Consider the following 21,560-nt stretch of genomic DNA (forward strand, 5'->3'; position numbering starts at 1 on the left):
TATTTCAAAATATTTAATATAGAAATTAGTTTGTTCATTTAACACAATGAATATAAAATATTCACTATTACTATGAAAAGTTTATAACAATAATTAATTAGCTTTAATTAGTTGAAAAATAACTAAATATCTAGATTTATATTATACATATTGTATAAGAAAAAAGTGCAATTATAATTATGACCAGTTTTTGAATAAAATTATATATTTAATAGTTTTAATAAAATATTTTATTTATTTAATATTTTAATGGTACAAAATACTTATATATTTTGTATTTGTCTTTTTTCATCAGCTTCATATACTGCAGTATTCGGTGACTTACTCAATTTTATAATATATGACTAATAGATAGCGCTATAATCGCTCATTAACTTTCCGTAACAGACCTTGTTCAAATGATAAGGGTTCGTTTCCAGTCCTGTTAATCATAGTCCGTGGTGTTAATATCCATATTCTATAATAGTGCGATCGCTTGATAAGTATTATCATCCCATATATGTGTCATGTAACTATGTAAGGACTATTATATTATTATTAATCTTCTGGAATTTATCTTGTCACAGATAATTCCAAATTTCCAATAGTTCGTAGAAAAAATATTAAAGACTAAGTTTTAGAATACAACACTACTACAGTACTACACTGCTACTGTATAGTAATCACTTTACTATAATAGTAGGTAAGTCAGTTCTATAGTATTTATAAATATTGAACTATGACAATTTATTATAAAAATTTGTTTTTTTTTTTATGTATATACTATTAAGAGCACGGCAATGTGAACTCCATAACCAAAACATTTACTCCTAATCAATGCTGATTCAATGAGTTGAATTAGTATTTTTTAACAACCATTGGAATGGTTTTCCCAAAGTTTTTGTTGGTGTTAGTCATCTTCCCATACTTATACTGTGAAAGTCTGGATAATGGTAAGTGTTTAAATTTAATTTTTTAGTTTTGTTAGATGTTTAGTACAAACTTAATAAAATACAATTAAACCATAAGCGTCAATTTTTCCTATTTATCCATATTATGTGAAAATTAATCCATATTGGTTTTTTAAAATCGTATATTTAGTATATTATCAATAATATTATTTGTTTTTTAGATGAATTTAACAATGTAAATACCACTGTTCAGTTGATTTCAAGATTTTCCCAAGATCTAATTCATGGCTCAATATTGTTTTCCCAACATTCTTTGATTGATGATATTATTCAAATTTCTGTTTCATTAAAAAATTTTGGCAACTCATTACAATGGTCTTGGCAAATAAAAGAATTTCCCGTTGACTATTCTATTTTAACTGATCGGTGTAGTGACAAAAATCTTGGAAATAAGTAATATATTTCTCTTGAATAACTGTTGTAATATGCACATTTAACAATGAATTATAAACATGTATTTATAGATTATTAAATTTTGATGATACATTTGGAGAATTAACATTAGAAAATCATACAAGACTTCAGTTTTCAATTTCAAAATCTATATTAGAACTTACTGGACCTTTAGGAATTTGGTATAGATCTTTGTTGCTTAAAGATAATGCTGGAAATACCATTTGCTCAACAATTATGGTTTGTATTTTATTATTTTAACAGCAAATTTGGATTATAAAATAAATTGCTTACTTAAATGTATGATTAGTATTAGGTATTAATTTAATTTTAATATTAAATACTAGATTTGTTTATACAGTTGACTGGGGTTAAAATATGCTTATATTTATTCATTTTAAGGTGCAGTGGTACATACATGGTACTTCATTTTTGAATATTTAGAATATTTATGCATTTTTCTATTTTATTGAGCACATTATAATAATTTTGATAATATTATTGATCTAATTATATTAATGTGCAGTTTTTCATTGAAACATCACGATTACCAAAATTTTATCAAAATTTCAATAATATATTTTTTTCACTGAAATCTATGAGTATCATTGCAACGTTAAATTATTGAATATATACATTTTTTTTTTAGATATGAATGGATATTTCTTGCTATTTCATAAATTGCTTAGTATTTACTTTTAATCCCCATATTTGTAATACATAGTTTTAGATCTTTATTGCATAAAAATGCTTTTGAACTTTTTAAGACATATTTCAATACATATTTTGTCAGTTTTTACTGTTTTTAGTGTACAAGAGCATGCTCCATAGCATATTTTAACATACAAAGTACGGGGCACTAGTGCCCCCCAGTGATATTTTAATGCTACCCACTGGTGGGTGATCGTGCCACACTGCCACTGACTAATACATTCTCATAACGACCGATAGGTACCAATGTCAATTATTATGTATAAAGAACATAAAACTATTTTAAGCTTTCAACTCTTGTATAGTTTATCCCATACTATATAATAAACAATAATAGGTAATATTTTATTGAATGTAGAACATGCCACATGCTCACAACTATTTTGTCGGAATTGTTTATATTATATACTTCTTGATAATATAAATAATACGAATAGATATAGTTGTACTGATGTAGTACGAAAATAGTACACGTAATTTTAACAATGCTATCAATTTCTTCGGAAGTCGTCAATCGTCACCTTAAATTGAAGGTTGGGTGGGAATAAGGTGCTATATTACAACATTTCTAATTTTCTACATATTTTGAATTTTCGTCCTGTACTCCTGATGAAAGACAGGCGAGGCGATACAGGCGGTACACTGTATAGGTAAATTTTATACTACTTTTATACGATTGTTTTGAAGTATTCATATTTCATAGCATTGTTCTGTGATTGAAATATCAAATACTTATACTCGTCCAGGGCCGGATTGGATAGTCTTGGCCCTTCGAGAAATATTTTTCAATCGGTCCGTAATTTGCTATAAAAGCCCATATTGGACGAATTTTAGTATTAATAAATAGTAATGATCTTATCCTGTTTGTTGACTGTATACCTAGTGTATACTATTATAATATAGCTGTCATTAAAATGCTAAGTTTCTGGAATCTAAAGAGAAAAGAAGGAAACTACCTGACCCAGAGCTATACCAAAATCAAGAATTTATACAAACATTTTTTTCCATAGATTCAAACATATAATTTTAAATTTTAACACGTATTTTTTTAAATACAGATACTTATAGAAATATATATACTCTGTTCTACTTATTTTATCAAAGTTATATTATTGAAAAATCGGTTATTTTGATATAATAATAATATCTCAAATTCTCAATAAATAAACCTATATACAACTTGTAGATGTATTTTTCAGTAGAGTACAGTTAATAAACCTATATCAAAATTGTTAAGATAGGAGAGTTGATTTTCTTTCTATGTTCCTCTGGTAGACAATTTTATTGAAGTGCCACCCAGTGAAAATTACTTAAAATATGCTCTGGCATGCTCATTTTATATTGTTTAATAAACAAATTTAAGTGGTATTAGCTACTTATTATCATATTTTATTCATTCATAGAATTATTGCTGAATCGAATAGTATTTGATATTATATGTGTCGATAATTAATTATATTTTAATAATGAATTTGATTATTATAATTTAGTTGTAGACCATTAGGTTAAAAAATAAATCAAAATAATTAAACTTTATTTTATTTTATTTCATCACTGATTCAACTGTTAAAGTTTAAAAGCACTTTTTTAATTATTATTTAAATGTATAGACTACTGTATAATGATTAGAACATAAAAATACTAGAGATATAATTAAATATTTAAATCTGTCTGGCGAGAAAAAACTTTTCTTGAATGGGTGTATCAACTAAACTAGAACCATATTTTTAAATAAACTTTTTACAGGCAAAAGATGATTCAGAATTGAGAGTAGCTGAAGCTAAGTTTCAAACTCGATTTTTTGGCAGTATTTATATAGTTTGGGTTGGTATATCAAGAAGTTTAATGGATGCTGTCATATTAACTAATCTTGAAGATAGAAAAAGTTTAAAAACTGAGCTCACTACCAATAACTGGAAAATATTTTCAACTGATGTTCTTGAATCTATTTCAGGTATGTTACTTATACATAATTATTACAATATGATGTTGTTTTTATTAAATATAATAATGTATTTTGTAAATTTTTTTAGATAAATCAAAATTGAATTGTGATGCTCTTCAGATTTTATATGATCCTGAATCTAATGGCTTAGGTGATTTAAGTGCTAGACTTGGGCCAGTTAAAATTGGAAGAAAATCATTGATACGAGATACTAATTTAGCAACATTTGATATTGAATATGATAATAGAGTTTTATACATGGTTTTGTTTGATAGTGAACGAGCTGATAATATTTTAGATTGTGCGCAAATAAATCTAAAAAAAAGCATTACACTTAAGTAGTTATTTTTATTTCAAATAATTAAATTAGCATATAATACATATAATTAATGGATAACTATATATTATTATTTTTTTTATAGGGGATTTATTAATGAAACAAAAATAAAACTTGAGTTGACTTTATGGCAAAAATCAAAGTTTGAAGTTGCTAATATTTATACCAAAATTGATTCAATCCAAAATGATATAACTTTAAGATTGCATGAAATGCCATTAATTCCAAAAACGTATAAGACACCATCAAATATAAATAATAATTGTTTGGGTGTTGGTAAAGTTTTTAATCCAACTGGTAAATTATTTCCCGCTGAATCTGAAAGACAAACTCAAGATAAATATGCTATTGGCGACTTAAGTGGAAAATATAGCTATGATAGTTCTAACTGGGATACATATTTACCTCTATTTGGAAGCAATAGTGTTATTCACAGATCATTAGTTTTATACATGTAAATATTATATAAATTTTATTTAATAAAGAAATTAATGTTATATTTTTTATTTTAGAAATAAGGAAATATTAACTTGCACTACATTGTTACCATTTACTGGTCCAAATTCTCAAACTAAAGTTGCATACTTAACATCAGAAGCAATTTTTCGCTACCCTCTAGTTGGTAGAATTGTATTTCGACAACCTATAGACATTGGAGCTACCGAAACTGTAATAATAGTTGAAAGTTTAGTTCATGCTGATGGTACAACGCTTAAAGATTCGGACGAACATAGGTGGTCTATAAATGTACAACCACCGGGAAAAGACTTTTATAATTGGATGGATCGATGTAAAAGTGCAGGTCCTATATATGATCCTCACAAGGTATTATTAATTTATTAATTGATATGATTCTAAATTTCTAATTTTTTTTCTGTGTAATTATTAAATATCTTCAAAATAGGTTGTGAAAAATAATATGACATCTTTATGCAGAAAATCTCTTAAATACTGCAGTGTAGGTGATTTATCTTCTCGTTTGAATAGTTTGTCGATAGCCGGTAATAAATTAAACGCAATAGGTGTGAGTAGACATATGTTTGTGGATGAATATATGTCATTGTTTGGAATAAATTCAATTATTGGTAAATCACTGGTGATTTATGGTGATCATGGTCCAGAAGCTCGCGGGGATCGTTTAGCTTGTTCAAAGTAATTTTACAATAGTTGAAATTATATGGTGGATGTATTTAATAATTAACAAATCTTGCACGATATTGTATTCATTTTAAATCATAATTTATTATTAGATAGGTAAATGGGACTTGAGTACTTGACACTTGTTAAGTAGAAAGATTTTATAATTTGCATGTTTGTAATTTAAAATTAGATATGGTAACTACGAAATATTGTATGGTTAAAAAATTATGTTGTATGAAATTATACCCTGAAAGTTAATGATATGTATTTTAAAATCACTGGGCCTGGCAATTAAATTATATTAGTGTGCAATATATATTATGATGTATGAATACAGTAAAAATAATTTATAAATAAATTGGCTAAAATAGAATATTTTTCGTGCAGTACTGCAGTTATGATGTCACTTACAGATTATTCTGAAATTTGTTCAAATTAAAATATTAGTAATAAAAATAATTTATTCATAACATGGTTTTAAATTTATATTTTTATTGGTTATACATTAATATAAAAAATTTTAAAATATTATTTAATTTTAATTTTTATAATTATTTATATAAATTGTAATTATTATTTATTATAGCTCAAAACAAAACATTTTTGTTTTGTAAATTAATTAATTAATATATTTTTGTTATTTATTTGAATTTTTTAATACTTTATTGTGTTTACCTTTAATGTTCAACTTATTTGACTGGATTTAATTAAATATTTGATATGGCTGGGTCACGCTGTCAATGATTTTAACTGTATCAATGTTATATTTATTTTCCGGTTGGCTTTAAAAACTATGTATAAATGATGAAATATTTAAGAAATCGGTTAACATGTATACATTATGTATTATAAGGTTAATTAAAATTGTTAATTATAAATTTTAGGATAGAAAAGGTGTGGCATCGAAAAGCTGTAGTAAAAGACTGGTACAGTGATACTGACACAAATTCTGTTTCTGGTAAAATTGAATTATTCCAACTTTCTGAGTATGATCCAGTTGATTTTGAGATCAACCTCCAAGGTGTACAAGGCGGTTTTGATTATTATGTTTATTCAGTAAGTGTATGATAAATTAATTTGTTAAATATTAAGCTTATAATTTGTAATTTAATATATTGTATACTACAATAGAATTCAGTTGATGGTAGTTTAGACTTGCCATGCGAGAGTTCAAATTTATATGAAATTTGGGATCCATGGAGTAATAAAGAGACTGGAGGTTTACGATATGGAGATTGGAGTTTGAAATTTGGCTCAATACATGGTGCTAGAACTCTGTCTACATTTGGAAATGATACCCACGCTCAGTTATTTGGTCAATTAGTATTTTTAGGTCGTTCAGTAATAATACATGGCATGCCTTCTAAAAAAAGGTAGATAAAACGTCATAGTTAAATAAATTTGTGTTTAATAATATCATTGGTTGTGTATGATTTTCATATCTTGTTTGTATAATGTTAATAGATTGGTGTGTTCTACAATAGAAAGAGGATATGCACCTTCAGAAGCTCGAGAAATCAGAGCGATGGCTTCATTTCATAATCCTAATGGTTTTCTTTATGGTTATATACGAATGGTCTGTATTTAATTGATATCTCATAATGCAACTATGAACATTTTTTTCTGTACATTTTAGACTCAACTAGTTTATAATGACGGAAGTAAAAGTGATACCGTAATTGAAGTTAATTTACATTACCCAGGTTTATATAATAGAAATATGGTAAATTTTGAGTTACATTCATTTAAATTTGACTGTTGTATAATTAATATAATTTAACTTTAGACTAAAAGTCATAAATGGGCAATTTATGTTAACCCAGTTGGTATTGATGCTACTGTTAAAGATCATGGAACTCGGTGCACTGCAGCTGGGTATCTTTGGAACCCATACTACACACAACTTGCTGATCCATTGAATGTAAAGTTTATGTAGACAATTTATTTTAAGACTGTTGTAAATGTAAAAAGTTCCACTTTTTAACTGATTGTATTAATTTAACTATAAATAAATAATTTCATATGTATTAGGTAAAGCTGTATGAAGATGAATGTGGGCCCGATCAACCTTTGCGGTGTTATGTTGGAGATATATCTGGTCGTTTGGGTAATATTGATGTTGGTTCACATTCAATGGTATTTTCTGATCCAAATTTACCTTTAGGTAATAGTTTTCAATATATGCATACTCAAGTAAAAAGTTTTTTTAAATTAATATACAATTTTAGAAGGAGACATTTCAGCAATTGGTAGATCGATTATCGTATTTTCAAAAAATGGTTATGAAAAATTAGGATGTGCCAACATTGAGTATGATAAAGACATCATTAAATATGTGAATGTGAGAAAAACTACTAAGTACGAGACGACACATTTTTTTGAAGCTGTGAGGAATGCAATGGGAGTTCCTGATTGGATGATAACTGTAGATAGTAGAAAAACAAAAATATTACATAATGGCGCATGTATTCAATATTTGGTCCATTTTAAAGGTATATTTTGTTAAAAATTATTCTTGAGTATCATAATAGTCTAATAATTATCAACATTACAAGATTCAATAGAAGTTATGTTATTCATAACTTTTCTCGTTAATAATTACTTTAAAGAAATATAAGTTTTAGCAAGGTTATTAATTTATTTGTTTTAATTAGGTGCCCTTGCTAATGAATTGGAATCTGATTTTAGTAAACTATTAGCAATTGGACAATTGCCTGCTCAAACACTAAAAATAAGTGGTTATTATCCTACTAATGTTAAATTAAAAATTCCATATCAAGGATGTCCTGTGTATAACAAAAAATTAGCTTCAAGTAAATTCGATAGTCTTCATGATTCAATTTTGATATATTATGATTGTTGAATGATTGATTTTTTGTTTAAGGTATATCATCTGCAGGAATGTGGATCACAAGCAATTGTTTAGTTATAACTGCATTAATTACATTTGACATAATTTTTTATATGGTCGATTCCTAAACTCAAGTTAACTATTTTTATACAATTCTTTTTTTTTATTTATTATTATTGACTATTGATTATTATTTATGTAAAATTTATTTCTATTATGGTATGGTACATCGGGATACATAATAAGTATATAATGTACCATACGACCATAGTCTATAAATACAATTTTATATGTTATATTTAAAAATTTTAAATATCTTAAATAAATTCCTTTTATCTGGATGGAAAGTATTTTTAATTTGATCTTATCTATATATTCACAAAAGGATTAATTAACTAATGAATAAATTGACCCTATAACATGTAGCTAATAAAAACAAACATTTGTTTCTATCACCACTTATTGGAACAGTAAAAGTTTTCGATTTTAAACTTTGAGTGTGGTTTCCCAAAGGAAATTGAATTTAGTTGGTACTTCAGTATTCAAAAGTAAAAATTACTAGTAACTCAAAATAATTGAAAAAAAATCAAGGAATTTGATGTGAAGTGTACCTATGTTATCTTTTAGCTTCTGAGCAGATCGATGAAGGTATTAATTATACAATAATGTATTTTTTTTTGATTCTGGGTACATGGTAAGTAGTTGAAATAATGCTTCATTCATTAATTTCAGTATCTTTTCTAGAAGGAAACTAAATTACCTGGTGCATTTGAGCGGTCGAAATTGAAAATTCTCAGTAGTTTTTGAAAGCACCAAGGAAAAAAAATAAAGAAAAACGAAAATATTTATGAAATTCAGTTTTCAACTCACATTTATATCAGCTTTTTTTTGCATGGTGTAATTATAAAATATTTTTATTTTTTTTTGAGCTATTTAATTTTCAATTTTTTCAATTTTTTTTTTTAAATACTTATTCATGAAAAAATTCTTGATATGGTCAAAAAGCTTGAAAATTTAATTATAAGTTGATATAATAAAATTTTAAGACATATGGATGATCTTTTTTAAGCATTCAACTTCTATGATTAAAATGTTGAAAATATTAATCAAAATCATGAAATTGTACATATTAATTTTTTGTTAAGTATTTATCAAATGTACAATATTTAAAATAAGAATTTAAAAATTAAAAATCATAAGAAATACACAAAAAAATGTTTAGAATGAGGTTTTTGTAAATATATTTTTAAATGACGTAAAATATTTTCAATTAATTTGAAAAAATAGTTAAAATGCATCATTACCATCAAATGATTTTAAAAAATGACATACAAATTAATATTTGGTCTAAATAAAAAATTTCACACAAATATAATACTAAGATCTTTATCTTGCTTAAAAAAAATATTCTTTCTTTTCGATTTTACTTTTTCTTGTTTCTTAATAAATTATTTTACTAATTTGACTGTAAAAATTGAAGGAAGTTAAATTTGATACTCGGAAATTAATTATTGAATTAGAAAGGTTCTTTTAGTATTAAATGTGTTATATACAATTTAACATTAAGTATGCGAATAATATACTTTGATATGTAGTACTGTCCTTATATATATACAATTACAGCTTAGACTAAACCGTTTAAGATATATTTTTATACTTTTTAGATACGAAAGATTTTCAAATTAAAATTAAGATTAACCTTCTGTACTATGTACTACCAAGCTGATTAAATATACAAATATATATTATGTTATCAGCGGTACCATAGAAGAAAGATAATGAGCGGTACTACCAATACCAATGTCTAATAGTAAAATAATATTATTGAATAAAGGCTGACGGACATTTTTCGCTCAGAAATCAGAATCGTTTTTTATATACTACATGGTTTTCTATTTTTATATCAAAGAATTAAAATTTAACATTACTATTAAAGTGATTTCTCTAGGTATCCAATTTACAGCAGATCGTTAACTGCACCGCTAGGCAGTGGCGCCGAACCCTATGTTAAGGTTGGGCCATGGTTCGACATATTTTGAAAATTTAAGATAGGGCCGCTTCATATTGACCATTTTCCTCTCCTCTCCACGGTATGCCATTTTTTCCGATATTAAGATGTTAGGCCTCTTGAAATATTTTTTGCCCTACTAGATTTTTAGGGCTTCGGCGCCACTGCGACTAGGTAGGATCTGGGAGAAGAGGCCCGCCGGACCCACCCAAAATTTCACCAATATTTTACAAATGTAGAAAGTAAATAGGTATTTATTATTAATTCAGTTACATAATATGGCCAAAATTTCAATTAAATTACTTATTGACTATTTTGTCAAACTGTGTTTTTGATATTTCTTTATCGGATTATGAAAAGCTAAAAAAGAGCCTTTTCGAGCTTTTTCACTCATAAAATAAGTCTATCAGGTTTATAATGGTACATAATTGGAAAAACTAAGTTAAAATTTTAATAAAATGATTGAATAGCTCAAAAAGGACAACATATTTTGATAATTTATTTAATTTAATTATTTTTTATTATTTATTACTATTATCACACTTCCAAAAAATTGTTTTTTAAAAACACGCATAATTCTATTATATAATATACCTACATAATACATTATATAATATAATAAATAATAATAGGAAGACATTCATCATTTTTAAAACCATTTTATAACGATATTTATTTTGGTTTTTTAACCTATTTCAAACATTATATAAAAATAATATTAAAAAGTAATAGTAATAAACAAATAACTATAAACATATAGCCAATATAAGTATATTATATTTGTTGGATATAATTTAAAATTTTTAATTAGCATTTTCTTGACTTGATAAAAAAAATACAAAATATTTCAGGGCTATTTATTGAGGTTTACATTTTGTTGTCTATTTTATTACATCATAAATGTATAATTATTGTACCTCAATTGTGATAATATTTTACATTTATCTATTTTTATCATAAATTGTGACTTCGCAGTAAAGTTCGCATACCGGTAGACGGTAGTGCGACTTCGAATTATTACGAATGTCTGCGATGATGCGACATCTTCCACGATTGTCTTGCTATCGCGTACCTATCACGGTCGTCATGTGATAACAGAGCATGTGACCACGTGAGGTTGTCCAATGTCGAAGTTCAATTGTACCGAGACGATTACTGACTACCGAGTTGACTAGGTTGTGGAGTTGAGGAAAACGCGGTCCATAATAATAAAATATAATTTTTAGTTGTTAATAATAAATTCGGGAGCGGTGTGTCTGTGTGAGGCAAGTCGACGCCGATCATTGATCAACAGTAAAATTATCGACATTGCTGATATCGTCGTCGGAAAACGGTTTAGCGCAAACGGCCAACGCACTCGCGTACGTACGTTGTATGCGCACACGCCATTCACTCGCTCGTTCGACACGTTTTTATTTATGTTTTTTAGTGTTATCGTTTCATGTAGTATAAAATTACAATAAAATTATACAATAGCGCTGATCCGGTCGGTGTGTTATTTATAATAATAGTTCCTAAACGTTTGACGACGACATCCGTCCCTCTGCAGCAACCGATTATTGTTTCTTTGGATAAGTGCGCGATCCTTTTTCTTTTGGACGGGTTAAATGTGTCGTTGATAGCCATTGTTCCAGCCACTACAGCAATAATTATTAATTACCATACTCCCATACTGTCATCGTCGTTGCGCTTTTGCTTATACGTTCTATTAATCAATTACTTGGTACTCGTACTAGTCAGTTGTCTACGAGTACTACAACACAACCATCTACAATTGTTAGTTACTAATTGCTATCATTACTACTACTTTTACTACTATTTTAATATAGTGTACCATTACTCCTACTTCTGAGGGGCACTGTATATTGTCCAAGTCTTAGGGTAGGTAAGTCCATAGTTTTAATTTAGTAGTTACTACCGTTGAAAGACAATGTCACTATTTATTGCTATTACTTGTTTTTCACCACCTTGCATGATTTTTGATTCATACTGTTTTCGAACTATTTTTATTTTTGTTGTTATTTTTTTTTTAGGTAAATTATCCTTGCTACAATGTTTGATTATTTGTAGTTGTTTTTGTTGTGTCGTAATATATTTATCAACCTATCTAATATTTTATACCCAAACACTATTACGCATAGATACTAATTCAGACAACACTTGGAAAGTTTTACTATACCGCTTTCTTTTAAATTGGCAGTTATGTATTCAGACATGATAGAGTGAGTTTCAGATTTACATTTTTCTTTTGTTCAGATTTATAATTATTTCATGTTGTAGGTCACCATCAAAGGATTGTTTCTCCTTCAATGATCAGTCTACGCCTTATGACATGGCCGAGGTATAGATTATTTTTTTCGTTTTTTTTCACATCATTGAAAAATGGAAGTTATTGTTTAATATTAAACTTTCTATTTGTTTCAGGTGAATGAAATTAGTAATCAAGCCAATTTGGATTATATTTTTGATTCATATTATTCTTCGTGAGTTATTTTGTGATTATTTAATATATATTTAATTATGTGCAGTGTATCCACTTATTTATGTGGAACACTTGTATGTTTATGATTAAAAAATTGTATTATTCTCTTATACAAGAATAATTACGCCTCATGTAAAGATAAGTAAGATGGTATATGAGACTTGTATGAGTTGAACATTCAAATTTGAAAGTCACCTAAAAATATATATATCATTGATTAGATAGTCTAACATATTCTTAATAGAGTTTATGGAAAATTGATAAAATATTGAATGTAAATATTAGATGTATTAAAATATGTAATTATTATGATTTAAATTGACCTTTTATAAATTATTTAAATTATCTTGAAAATATATTTTTCAAGGTTATATTATATATTTTAATAACACTTCAAAGTGTAGAATATTTCATGAAACATAAACAATTAGGGCCAGTTGTACCGTCTACGGTTAAACTTCGATTACGCTTAATCAACTGATAACAGATATTTAACCGTGCAAATTCGGCCGATTAAACTCCGGTTAACTTTAATCAGAGACGGTACAACTGGCCCTTAGAGTGAATGGAAATTTACAAAAAATAATTATTTGTTTAGTTTTTAAGATAAGCATATAGATAAGGTTTCACTTACTAAAGTATAGGATCTCGTTTTTAATTTCAACCATATTGATAAGAAAAATTTAGTTTCATTAAAATATAATATCAAATAAATAATGAAAAACATAAAAAATATTTATAGCAAAAAATTATGTGAATTAATTAGTAATTTAAAGTCATTAAAAACAATATGTACTTGAGTCCTGAATTGTTTTTAATTTACAAATTTATTTCGTATACAATTATTATAAATAATATAGTTATTAGTGTTATTACTATTTACTATAATATAGCCAACATTCCATAGTTTATTCAAGTATCTTACCCAGAGGCTCACTTGTATACAGTGGCACAGCTTCACTACAAAGTAGGCATACAGATAGTAGACTTGATGCCTGGTGGTGCCAGTGGTGGGATGGTTGTTGAACTGATGTGGTCATTGAAATCTGTTCTGTCGAGTATGGTTCTTCTATTGAATATATTTTGATTACATGTATCTAAATTTGGTTGATATTATTTACAAAATCTATTATTATTATATATTATATGCGTAAGCATATAGTAACTAGTGATAATTTAATAAATATATATAACAGGGTATTTGCTATAATTATTTTTTAATAAAGGGCAAATTAAAAAAAAAATATATATATATATATATATATATAACAGGGATATCCATGCAAGTATTTTCCTATTGTTTTTTGATATTTGTCTGAATTAAGTTTTAGTAATTAACTTCTATAAGCTATCCTTGAAAATGGATGATATATTGTTATTGAATGATTAAATAACATTTAGATATTATAAAAGAATAACGATGCATAAATTAAACAAACTGCTTGAAAACTAAATGATACGTTGGGGATTGGGGAGTTATATCTTGTTGAGTGGATTGGCGGTAATAATGAATTTAATTGAAATAGACTGGGGTCCTAGTCAGTGCCGTAACTAGCTTTATGTGCGCCTTTGGCAACCAATGTTATAGATTTATAATGAATTTTTAGTATTTAAATGATATAAAAATTGCGCCCCTAGTGCGTTCATTTTAAACTGCGCCCTTGGCCACTGCCCACCTTGCCAATGCCTAGATACGGCACTGGTCCTAGTTAAGTAACATAACGAAATATATATGATACAAGATGATATATATGTACTTAATTTTCTTGATTTAGTTTTAATTAAGCTGCAAGTAATGAAATTTTATTGTGGTTATTTATAACTATCATTTTTATTGTTTAGGGTATCAAGATATAATACAGGATTTGAACTTCCAGAAGACTGTAAAAATATGAGTTTTTCAGAACTATTTGATCAAGAACTGTTTAGTACTCATGGTAAATATGTTTAATACAATCTTCCATAATTGTTGAGTTGTAATAGTATATATAATAGTTTAATTTACTAAAAGCTGATATATATATATATATATATATATTTAAAAAAACATAATCATCATCATTATTTCAATAAATATTGGTTCATAAAATGTTGTTTCAGAAAATAAAGACTGTCAAATCACAATAAAAATTGAAAAAGAAGAACCGTTAAATGAATGTTATTCTGCTGAAAATTCTATAGATACTACTGATAGTCTAAATTTTGTAAAAGCAGAAGAAAATATTCCTTCTTCATCATTATCAAAAAGTTTTGCTCCGAAACGAGGCATTAATAGAACATCTATTAAAACAATAAGAACTTCTGATGTCAAGCATCTCATACATAATCCTTTTTGTGAAACAGAACAGGTAAATAATCAAATGTTGGGGTATATTAACTCATCTATTGTTAAATGTGAAGTTGAAGATGTCAATGATGTTGAAGAAAACATGGCTGTAATGGATGTCAATCCATTTTATTCTACTGATGATTTACAAAATAGCATAGGTTTGGAAAAAATTGTAGAAAATGTTTCATCTTCGTCATTAAAATTTTCTACTTCAAAGGCACAAGGAACTAACAGAATTTCCATCAAAACTCCTGATAATTCTGATGTTAAAGATATTTTTTATCCTTTTTGTGAACCTAAAGATCCTGCCAATGATCAAATTCCGGTTAATTTTCAAACACCAATTATTAAATCGGAACCTATTGATGAAAATGAAACTATCGAAGACACCATTTTTGATCTTAATTATTTTGCTGATGATTCACAAACTACATCAAATAGTCACAATAATATTGTAAAAGTGAAAAATAGTGTCAGAAAATATGGTTCACAAAGTAAAACTAACAGTCATAATGTGGTTAAAGTTATAGATGATAGTGTTACTCCGTTGCTATTAAAAAAATCAACTTCAAAGTATGAAGATATCAATAAAATATCTTTAAAAACTACCAATAGTGTTAAGCAACCCATATATAGTAAATCAAAACATTTAGGTACTAATCAAATCTCTGTTAAAGTTCAATCACCAGTAATGAAATTTGAACCTGAAAATGTCTATGGCTCTATTGAAAAACCCATTGTTAAAAAAGAAGTAAAACCTTGTTATTCTGCCAACAGTTTGAATTGTACATCGAATATCCACAGCTTAGTAAAAGATGAAATAAGGTTATCACCTCCATTATTAAAAAATTCTACTACTAAGCATCGAGCTAACAATAAAAAGTCTATTAAAGCTACTGAAAATGGTGGCGTTAAATACATTGCAAATAACTTTCATTATGAACCGAAAAAATTAGGTAATGGACGAATTCCTATGAAACGTACAACACTTGTTATAAAATGTGAACCTGAAGATTTTAATGATACTAGTAAAGAAAATATTGAAACGGTGATAAATCACCATTCTTCTAAAGGTTTACAAAGTACTGCTGTAGGTCATAGTTTAGTGAAAATTGATCAAATTGTTTTATCTTCGGAAAATTTTGCTTCTCAACATCAAGGTCCAAATGACAGTTCTATAAAGACAACTGACAATTCAAAAAATCATTTAATATACAATCTTAATTATAAACCGAAAGATCTAAGTAATGATCTAACTTCAGTGAAGGATAAAATAACAAAACTTGAACCGGAAAATAATAAGAGCACTACTCAACCCAATTTTAAAATAAATTTAAAAACTGAAAATGAAACAAAATGCGTTAATCCAATTAAAATTCATTCTGCTGAGAACGGAAATGTTGAAGGTCGAAAAATTATCATAAAAAACATGGAAACTATTGTATCTTCAATAAAATCTGAGGATATAGATTCTCAAACTGATAAAAAAAAAATCTCGTGGGAAGAATTCAGAGCAAAAAGAGAAAAAATGGGTTTGATAAATATTTCAGGTAATATTTGTATTATATATTAATAATACATACTATATTGTATCATAATTTAAAATTTTATTACAGAGATTAAAGAAGAGCCTGCAATAGACGTTGTTGCAACAGATAATGTGAAATTGAAAGCAATGAAAGAAGAGTTTGATCGAAACACAGCTGAACATTTCATTGGTCAAAAAAGAAAGATTGATGATAAAGAAGAACAAAATACTGCTTCTAAAGAAATAAACAATGAAGATGAAGAATTGCAAAAAAAGCGGATGAAAATTGAATACATAAAGAAACTTCTACCATCATCTTTTGGTAATATTGTATTATAGATTTATTAAACTAAAGGACTACTTATTATGAAAAGCAAAATTCTACAAAATTGTTTTTTAAAATTATTATTTGGTAGATCTATACTATACATTTTATTTTTGTGATATTGTTGAATTGATTTGTCTATCCTAAACCACTTTTTAGTAACTAAAATGCTTTTTTTTATCATATTATAGAATAGAACCCCTTAAACTAACTAAAATTGTTTTGTTCTTTTAGCATCAGAAATAGCAAAGACCTCAAGCTTGATGAAGGGCAATTTAATAGAAGATAATGGTTAATTTTTTTATTTAAGTTATATACTCTTAAAATTATTTATTAAATAATTTTTGTTTTTAGATAATGATAATACTTCTGATGATTCAATGTTGTGCAATGATAAAACACAAGGAAAATATTCAAACATACATGATAAGTCCCAAAAAAAAGGCCACCAAACTAGAGTGCATTCATCTCACCGTAATTTATCAAGGTTTGAGTTAAAAATGATTTTAAATTATAAGCAATATATAAGTTAATTATAAATATTTTACCTCATTTAATTTATAAGGTCTGGTTATAATAATAGAAGTAGCCGCTCATCATCAACATCATCTAATCCAGATGATTATTATAATCGTAACAGAACTGATACTCCTTCACAAGGATCACTATATAATCAAAATGCACGAACCACTCTTCAAAGGTAATGAGGATACACATTATTGTATAATTTTATACTAGAAATTATATTCAAAATGTGTTATTACTGTACAAATTGAATTATCTAGGAACAAAGACCAGAAAAGGGTGGTATATGTTGGACAAATACCAATCAAACTTGGAAAGCGTTACTTATACAATCGGTTCAAAGAATTTGGTGCAATACAATCTTTAACACTTCACAAAAAACCAGAGTACTTATAAATAATTAGCAAAAGTTCTTTTTCCCATATTTTATATAATTTTATTTTATAGTTTTCGCGTTTATTATGCATTTGTAACATATTCTGAGAATTCAGAAGCTGACCGTGCTATCAGTCATGGAAACGATGATGAAAGTCAAGTCCAATTGGATATTAGGTTTGGCGAAAGAAAACAAACTCAAACTCCTTACTATGATTTAGGTAAGTAATATATTTTTATTAATAAACAAAAAAAATTCTGCTATTTAATGTAATTAAAAATTGTTTAGACGATGAATGGTTAACCGACTGGTATGGATACAAACAACCTTTAGCACCAATAGTGAAAACACAAACCGTTGAAAAAGTTTCTTTTGAAGAAGAATTGCAAGAATTTTATAAGCTTGCTCAAATTAAGAAGTTAAATAAAATTAAGTCTTCTCAAGCCTCTTGACATAAGTTTTTTATTTTATTTCATCTAATAGTGTTGGAATAAAAATGTAATAAATACTGTTATAATTTTTCTCTTTTTAAGTTTTTTTGTTTTATTTTACAACATAAGAACCTTGATGACAATTAATTTTTACACAAAAATAATGTGTGTATTAAAAAAAATAATAATTGATAATATCATGAAATGTTTTTTTCAGTGTTGTCTTGAACAATTTTTGCTACTTTTCGGTATTCTACGGCACTTGTTTTTGTACATTTCATTTCTGTCCAACTAATTGGGGTCATTGGATGCCCTGAAAATTACACAATATGAATTTTAACAAGTATTAAAATCATGGATCAATAAATATTCCAACCATATTCACTGCATGCAATAACTACACCAAGTTCATTTTCAGCAGTGGTTAGTTTAAAGGTATGAGCTTCAGTCATTGGCAACTGAAAATTAAATGCGAGTCAAAAATATTAATGGTGGCTAGGTATGTGATATTTAAGATGATCAGATATCCAAGACTTACTATTCTAGCTAATATTATATCTCCTGGTCTAAAACACTGTAACATATCGATTTTGTCTATTTCTTTCATGCGCACATCTTGTCTTCTTAGACTACTTCTGTACGTTTCATTCAGCTCATGTCCACAGACACTTGTAATAAGACACTTGCACATATCTTGGTTTATTGTAGTAACCTAACAAGAAATATGTTATACTTAATTGTTAAAAAAAATCATAAATTAATGTTATATTACCATTGCTGTTACAATGTCTCCAGGTGCAGGAACAATAGTCTTATCTTTACTTCGAACTTCCACTACAGATATCTAAAACATGATTAGTTTTAATCCTATTTTTATTTATTTATTAAATTCTCTTAAGAGGACGTGATACCCGCAAGTGTTGTCTCCGTCTTACAAATGTGTAACATGGTACATTTTTCGCTCAGCAGAACACGTGTAGCTCCGTTAACTTAAAAATTAGAGTGAACTGACCTCTTATAAAATTTAAAGGTAAGATTATTATCTAGACAACCTCATATGCTTTTTATTTTATATCAAATTTAAAGCGAGATATGAGTATTTTAAAATTGTACATTTTTTGTGCATCTTAAAATACTCATAACTTCCTTTAAAATTTAAATATAATAAAAAGCATATGAGGTTGGCTAGATAACAATCATACCTTTAAATTTTATGAGAGGTCAATTCACTCTAATTTTTAAGCAAATGGAGCTACATGTGTTCTGCTGAACGTAAAATTTACTATATAATGCACTTGTAAGACAGAGACAACACATGCGGGTATCACGTCCTCTTAACTTTTATTCACCTTATTGTTTGTATTATCTACATTCACGATTCCAGCCAAACTAGAATAAATGTAATCTTGTCTTTTGTATGTCCCTTTACCTAAAGTGTGTGTCGAATCTAGTCGACAAAGCCGTTGTCCTAAATATAAACAATTCATTTAAGTAAAAAATCTATTTTGTTTTTTTCAAAACAAGTAAGTACCTTTAATATTTCAATACATAATTAATAGTTAACTAATTTCTCAGTTGGCATAATTTTACAACAAAAATATAAACTTCAAAATAGTACATAAAATAATATAGGTACTTTAAATAAAAATGTTAGTAAAATAGTGAATACAAGAAAAGTACTAGCATTAAATTAATAGTTTGTTTAAGTAGCAAAAATGAAATAGATATCAATGACAGAAAAAAAATACATATAATTGTTTAGTAACTTTTATAATAATGGGAAATACAAAATTTAAAATAAAATTGGTTTTGAACAATATTGTAACATAATTATCGGAATCATTCATAAAAGCTACGTATTTTAAATTTTAAATAATTAACATCTCATCAAAACAAAATCAAATATAAATCTCGATACAGCAACGTTTTCAAATAATTTTGAGTTTTGTGTATCATCTATGATAATCACAATGCAGCTATGCTAAGGGTTAAACATTTAATTTAAGATAAAGCTAATTAGAAAATTATAAGTGTAATACCATAGTGGTAAATGGTGAAAAATCACAAAATTTGCAATGATATGCAAATATTTTGCCATATGAATAACATAAATTTGAAATAAGAGTCAGTATACCTGTTTTCTACACTGCAAATATGATAAGTATACCCAGAATATTAGTAGTATTAACAATAATATTGTATTACCTATTGAATGGAATTCAAATATATTTTTGAAAATCAGCTATAATAAATAAATTATCTTTTATAAATCTACAAAGTAACAATTAATGTAAATATTAATAAGGGAGGTCAAAAGAATTAAGCATTATGCATTATTAGAGAAAATGTAGTTTTATAAAGATTTAAAATAAAAACTGGGTTGAACTCTGGCTTTTGGGTCCGGAGAAAAAAACGTACCCAAAAGCCAGAGTTCAACCAAAAACTGGTTTAAAAATTGTAATTTGATGGCAAAACACAAGTATATTTTAGTATATCATTAAAAACTTACCGGGCACACAAATTATTTTATTTTGCATTGTGTAATATGTAATAGAGTTGCGATGGTCGCGACTGAATGAATCAAAACGAACGAATCTGTCGAGTGAATTCGCGACCGAATGATGTATATGTATTAGCCTATTAAAAATATTCGGTCAAATAAAATATCGATCTTTAGATCTTTGGGCTGTTTTTAATGAAACTTTTCTTTTGGTTCTGATACGACAAGTGAATACTGATGGGTATTATCACTATTATCGAATTATTGGAATGGACACCTCGTCGTGCCGCTCGAAAACGACGAAAACAAACTCGAGTATAAGTGACACGAACTAAGCCACTAAGATAAACAAATAAACTGGACTGGAATGAGTCGAACGAGATAGTTATCATAGAACAGTTATCTACGGAACCACAGTGTAACCATGGAACAGTAGTTACACTGTTCTATAGTGTAACGCTTCTAGTTCAAGTGCAATTTTAACGCCATCTATGATCCATTCTAAGAAATATTAATACATCAGTGTCCGTTATTCGTTAGTTACTGTAGCATTGATTCAATATTTAATCAGTGACTGTAGGTACTACTAAGCTGTTTAAAAAATAAATATATTCGTGTAACTTGTAAGTTTTTATTAATTCTTTAACAATCTTTGCTTATAATATATCCAACTAAAATTAATTTTTTTTTAAAGTACTTAATATACACTGTATTGATTCAATTTTAAAG

At 27.0% G+C, this 21,560-nt stretch overlaps 3 protein-coding genes across 10 annotated transcripts; 2 read left to right on the forward strand and 1 right to left on the reverse strand.

The window, feature by feature from the left end:
* Nucleotides 1–447: 447 nt before the first annotated feature.
* On the forward strand, nt 448–8,668 carry Rsod (superoxide dismutase family protein Rsod). Of its 3 annotated transcripts, none has more exons than XM_015519993.2 (18): nt 453–678; nt 771–932; nt 1,112–1,343; nt 1,415–1,583; nt 3,801–4,008; nt 4,088–4,337; nt 4,422–4,790; nt 4,849–5,161; nt 5,241–5,488; nt 6,361–6,532; nt 6,608–6,849; nt 6,941–7,052; nt 7,113–7,199; nt 7,263–7,397; nt 7,508–7,640; nt 7,705–7,968; nt 8,131–8,289; nt 8,361–8,668. In XM_015519993.2, the coding sequence occupies exons 2-18, from the start codon at nt 863–865 to the stop codon at nt 8,453–8,455; spliced, it is 3,258 nt and encodes a 1,085-aa protein (XP_015375479.1). In that variant the 5' UTR covers nt 453–678; nt 771–862; the 3' UTR covers nt 8,456–8,668. The 3 variants fall into 3 exon arrangements, 2 of the variants coding, with proteins under 2 accessions (XP_015375479.1, XP_015375478.1); XM_015519992.2 differs by having other exon boundaries at nt 454–682; XR_016191031.1 differs by lacking the exons at nt 8,131–8,289; nt 8,361–8,668 and having other exon boundaries at nt 448–682; nt 7,263–7,439; nt 7,705–7,722.
* Nucleotides 8,669–11,441: 2,773 nt separating this feature from the next.
* Nucleotides 11,442–18,432, forward strand: LOC107170010 (uncharacterized). 6 transcript variants are annotated; one of them, XM_015520002.2, is made up of 13 exons: nt 11,442–12,220; nt 12,369–12,557; nt 12,616–12,676; nt 12,760–12,818; nt 14,660–14,754; nt 14,918–16,696; nt 16,763–16,996; nt 17,234–17,290; nt 17,354–17,486; nt 17,583–17,699; nt 17,785–17,910; nt 17,972–18,120; nt 18,189–18,432. In XM_015520002.2, the coding sequence occupies exons 2-13, from the start codon at nt 12,538–12,540 to the stop codon at nt 18,350–18,352; spliced, it is 2,994 nt and encodes a 997-aa protein (XP_015375488.2). In that variant the 5' UTR covers nt 11,442–12,220; nt 12,369–12,537; the 3' UTR covers nt 18,353–18,432. The 6 variants fall into 6 exon arrangements, with proteins under 6 accessions (XP_015375488.2, XP_015375484.2, XP_015375485.2 ...); XM_015519998.2 differs by having other exon boundaries at nt 11,444–12,220; nt 17,565–17,699; XM_015519999.2 differs by having other exon boundaries at nt 11,444–12,216; nt 17,565–17,699.
* Nucleotides 18,418–21,206, reverse strand: Csl4 (exosome component 1 Csl4). The gene is made up of 6 exons (XM_015519990.2): nt 20,841–21,206; nt 19,681–19,799; nt 19,104–19,175; nt 18,870–19,043; nt 18,708–18,789; nt 18,418–18,644 (listed from the first exon to the last, which is right to left on the reverse strand). The coding sequence occupies exons 1-6, from the start codon at nt 20,866–20,868 to the stop codon at nt 18,529–18,531; spliced, it is 591 nt and encodes a 196-aa protein (XP_015375476.1). The 5' UTR covers nt 20,869–21,206; the 3' UTR covers nt 18,418–18,528.
* Between the last annotated feature and the right edge of the window lie 354 nt (nt 21,207–21,560).

This window comes from Diuraphis noxia, unplaced genomic scaffold (assembly GCF_037042655.1).
Source record: "Diuraphis noxia isolate RWA-SAM2 unplaced genomic scaffold, SU_Dnox_SAM2 contig0003, whole genome shotgun sequence".
Taxonomy (NCBI): Eukaryota; Metazoa; Arthropoda; class Insecta; order Hemiptera; family Aphididae; genus Diuraphis; species Diuraphis noxia.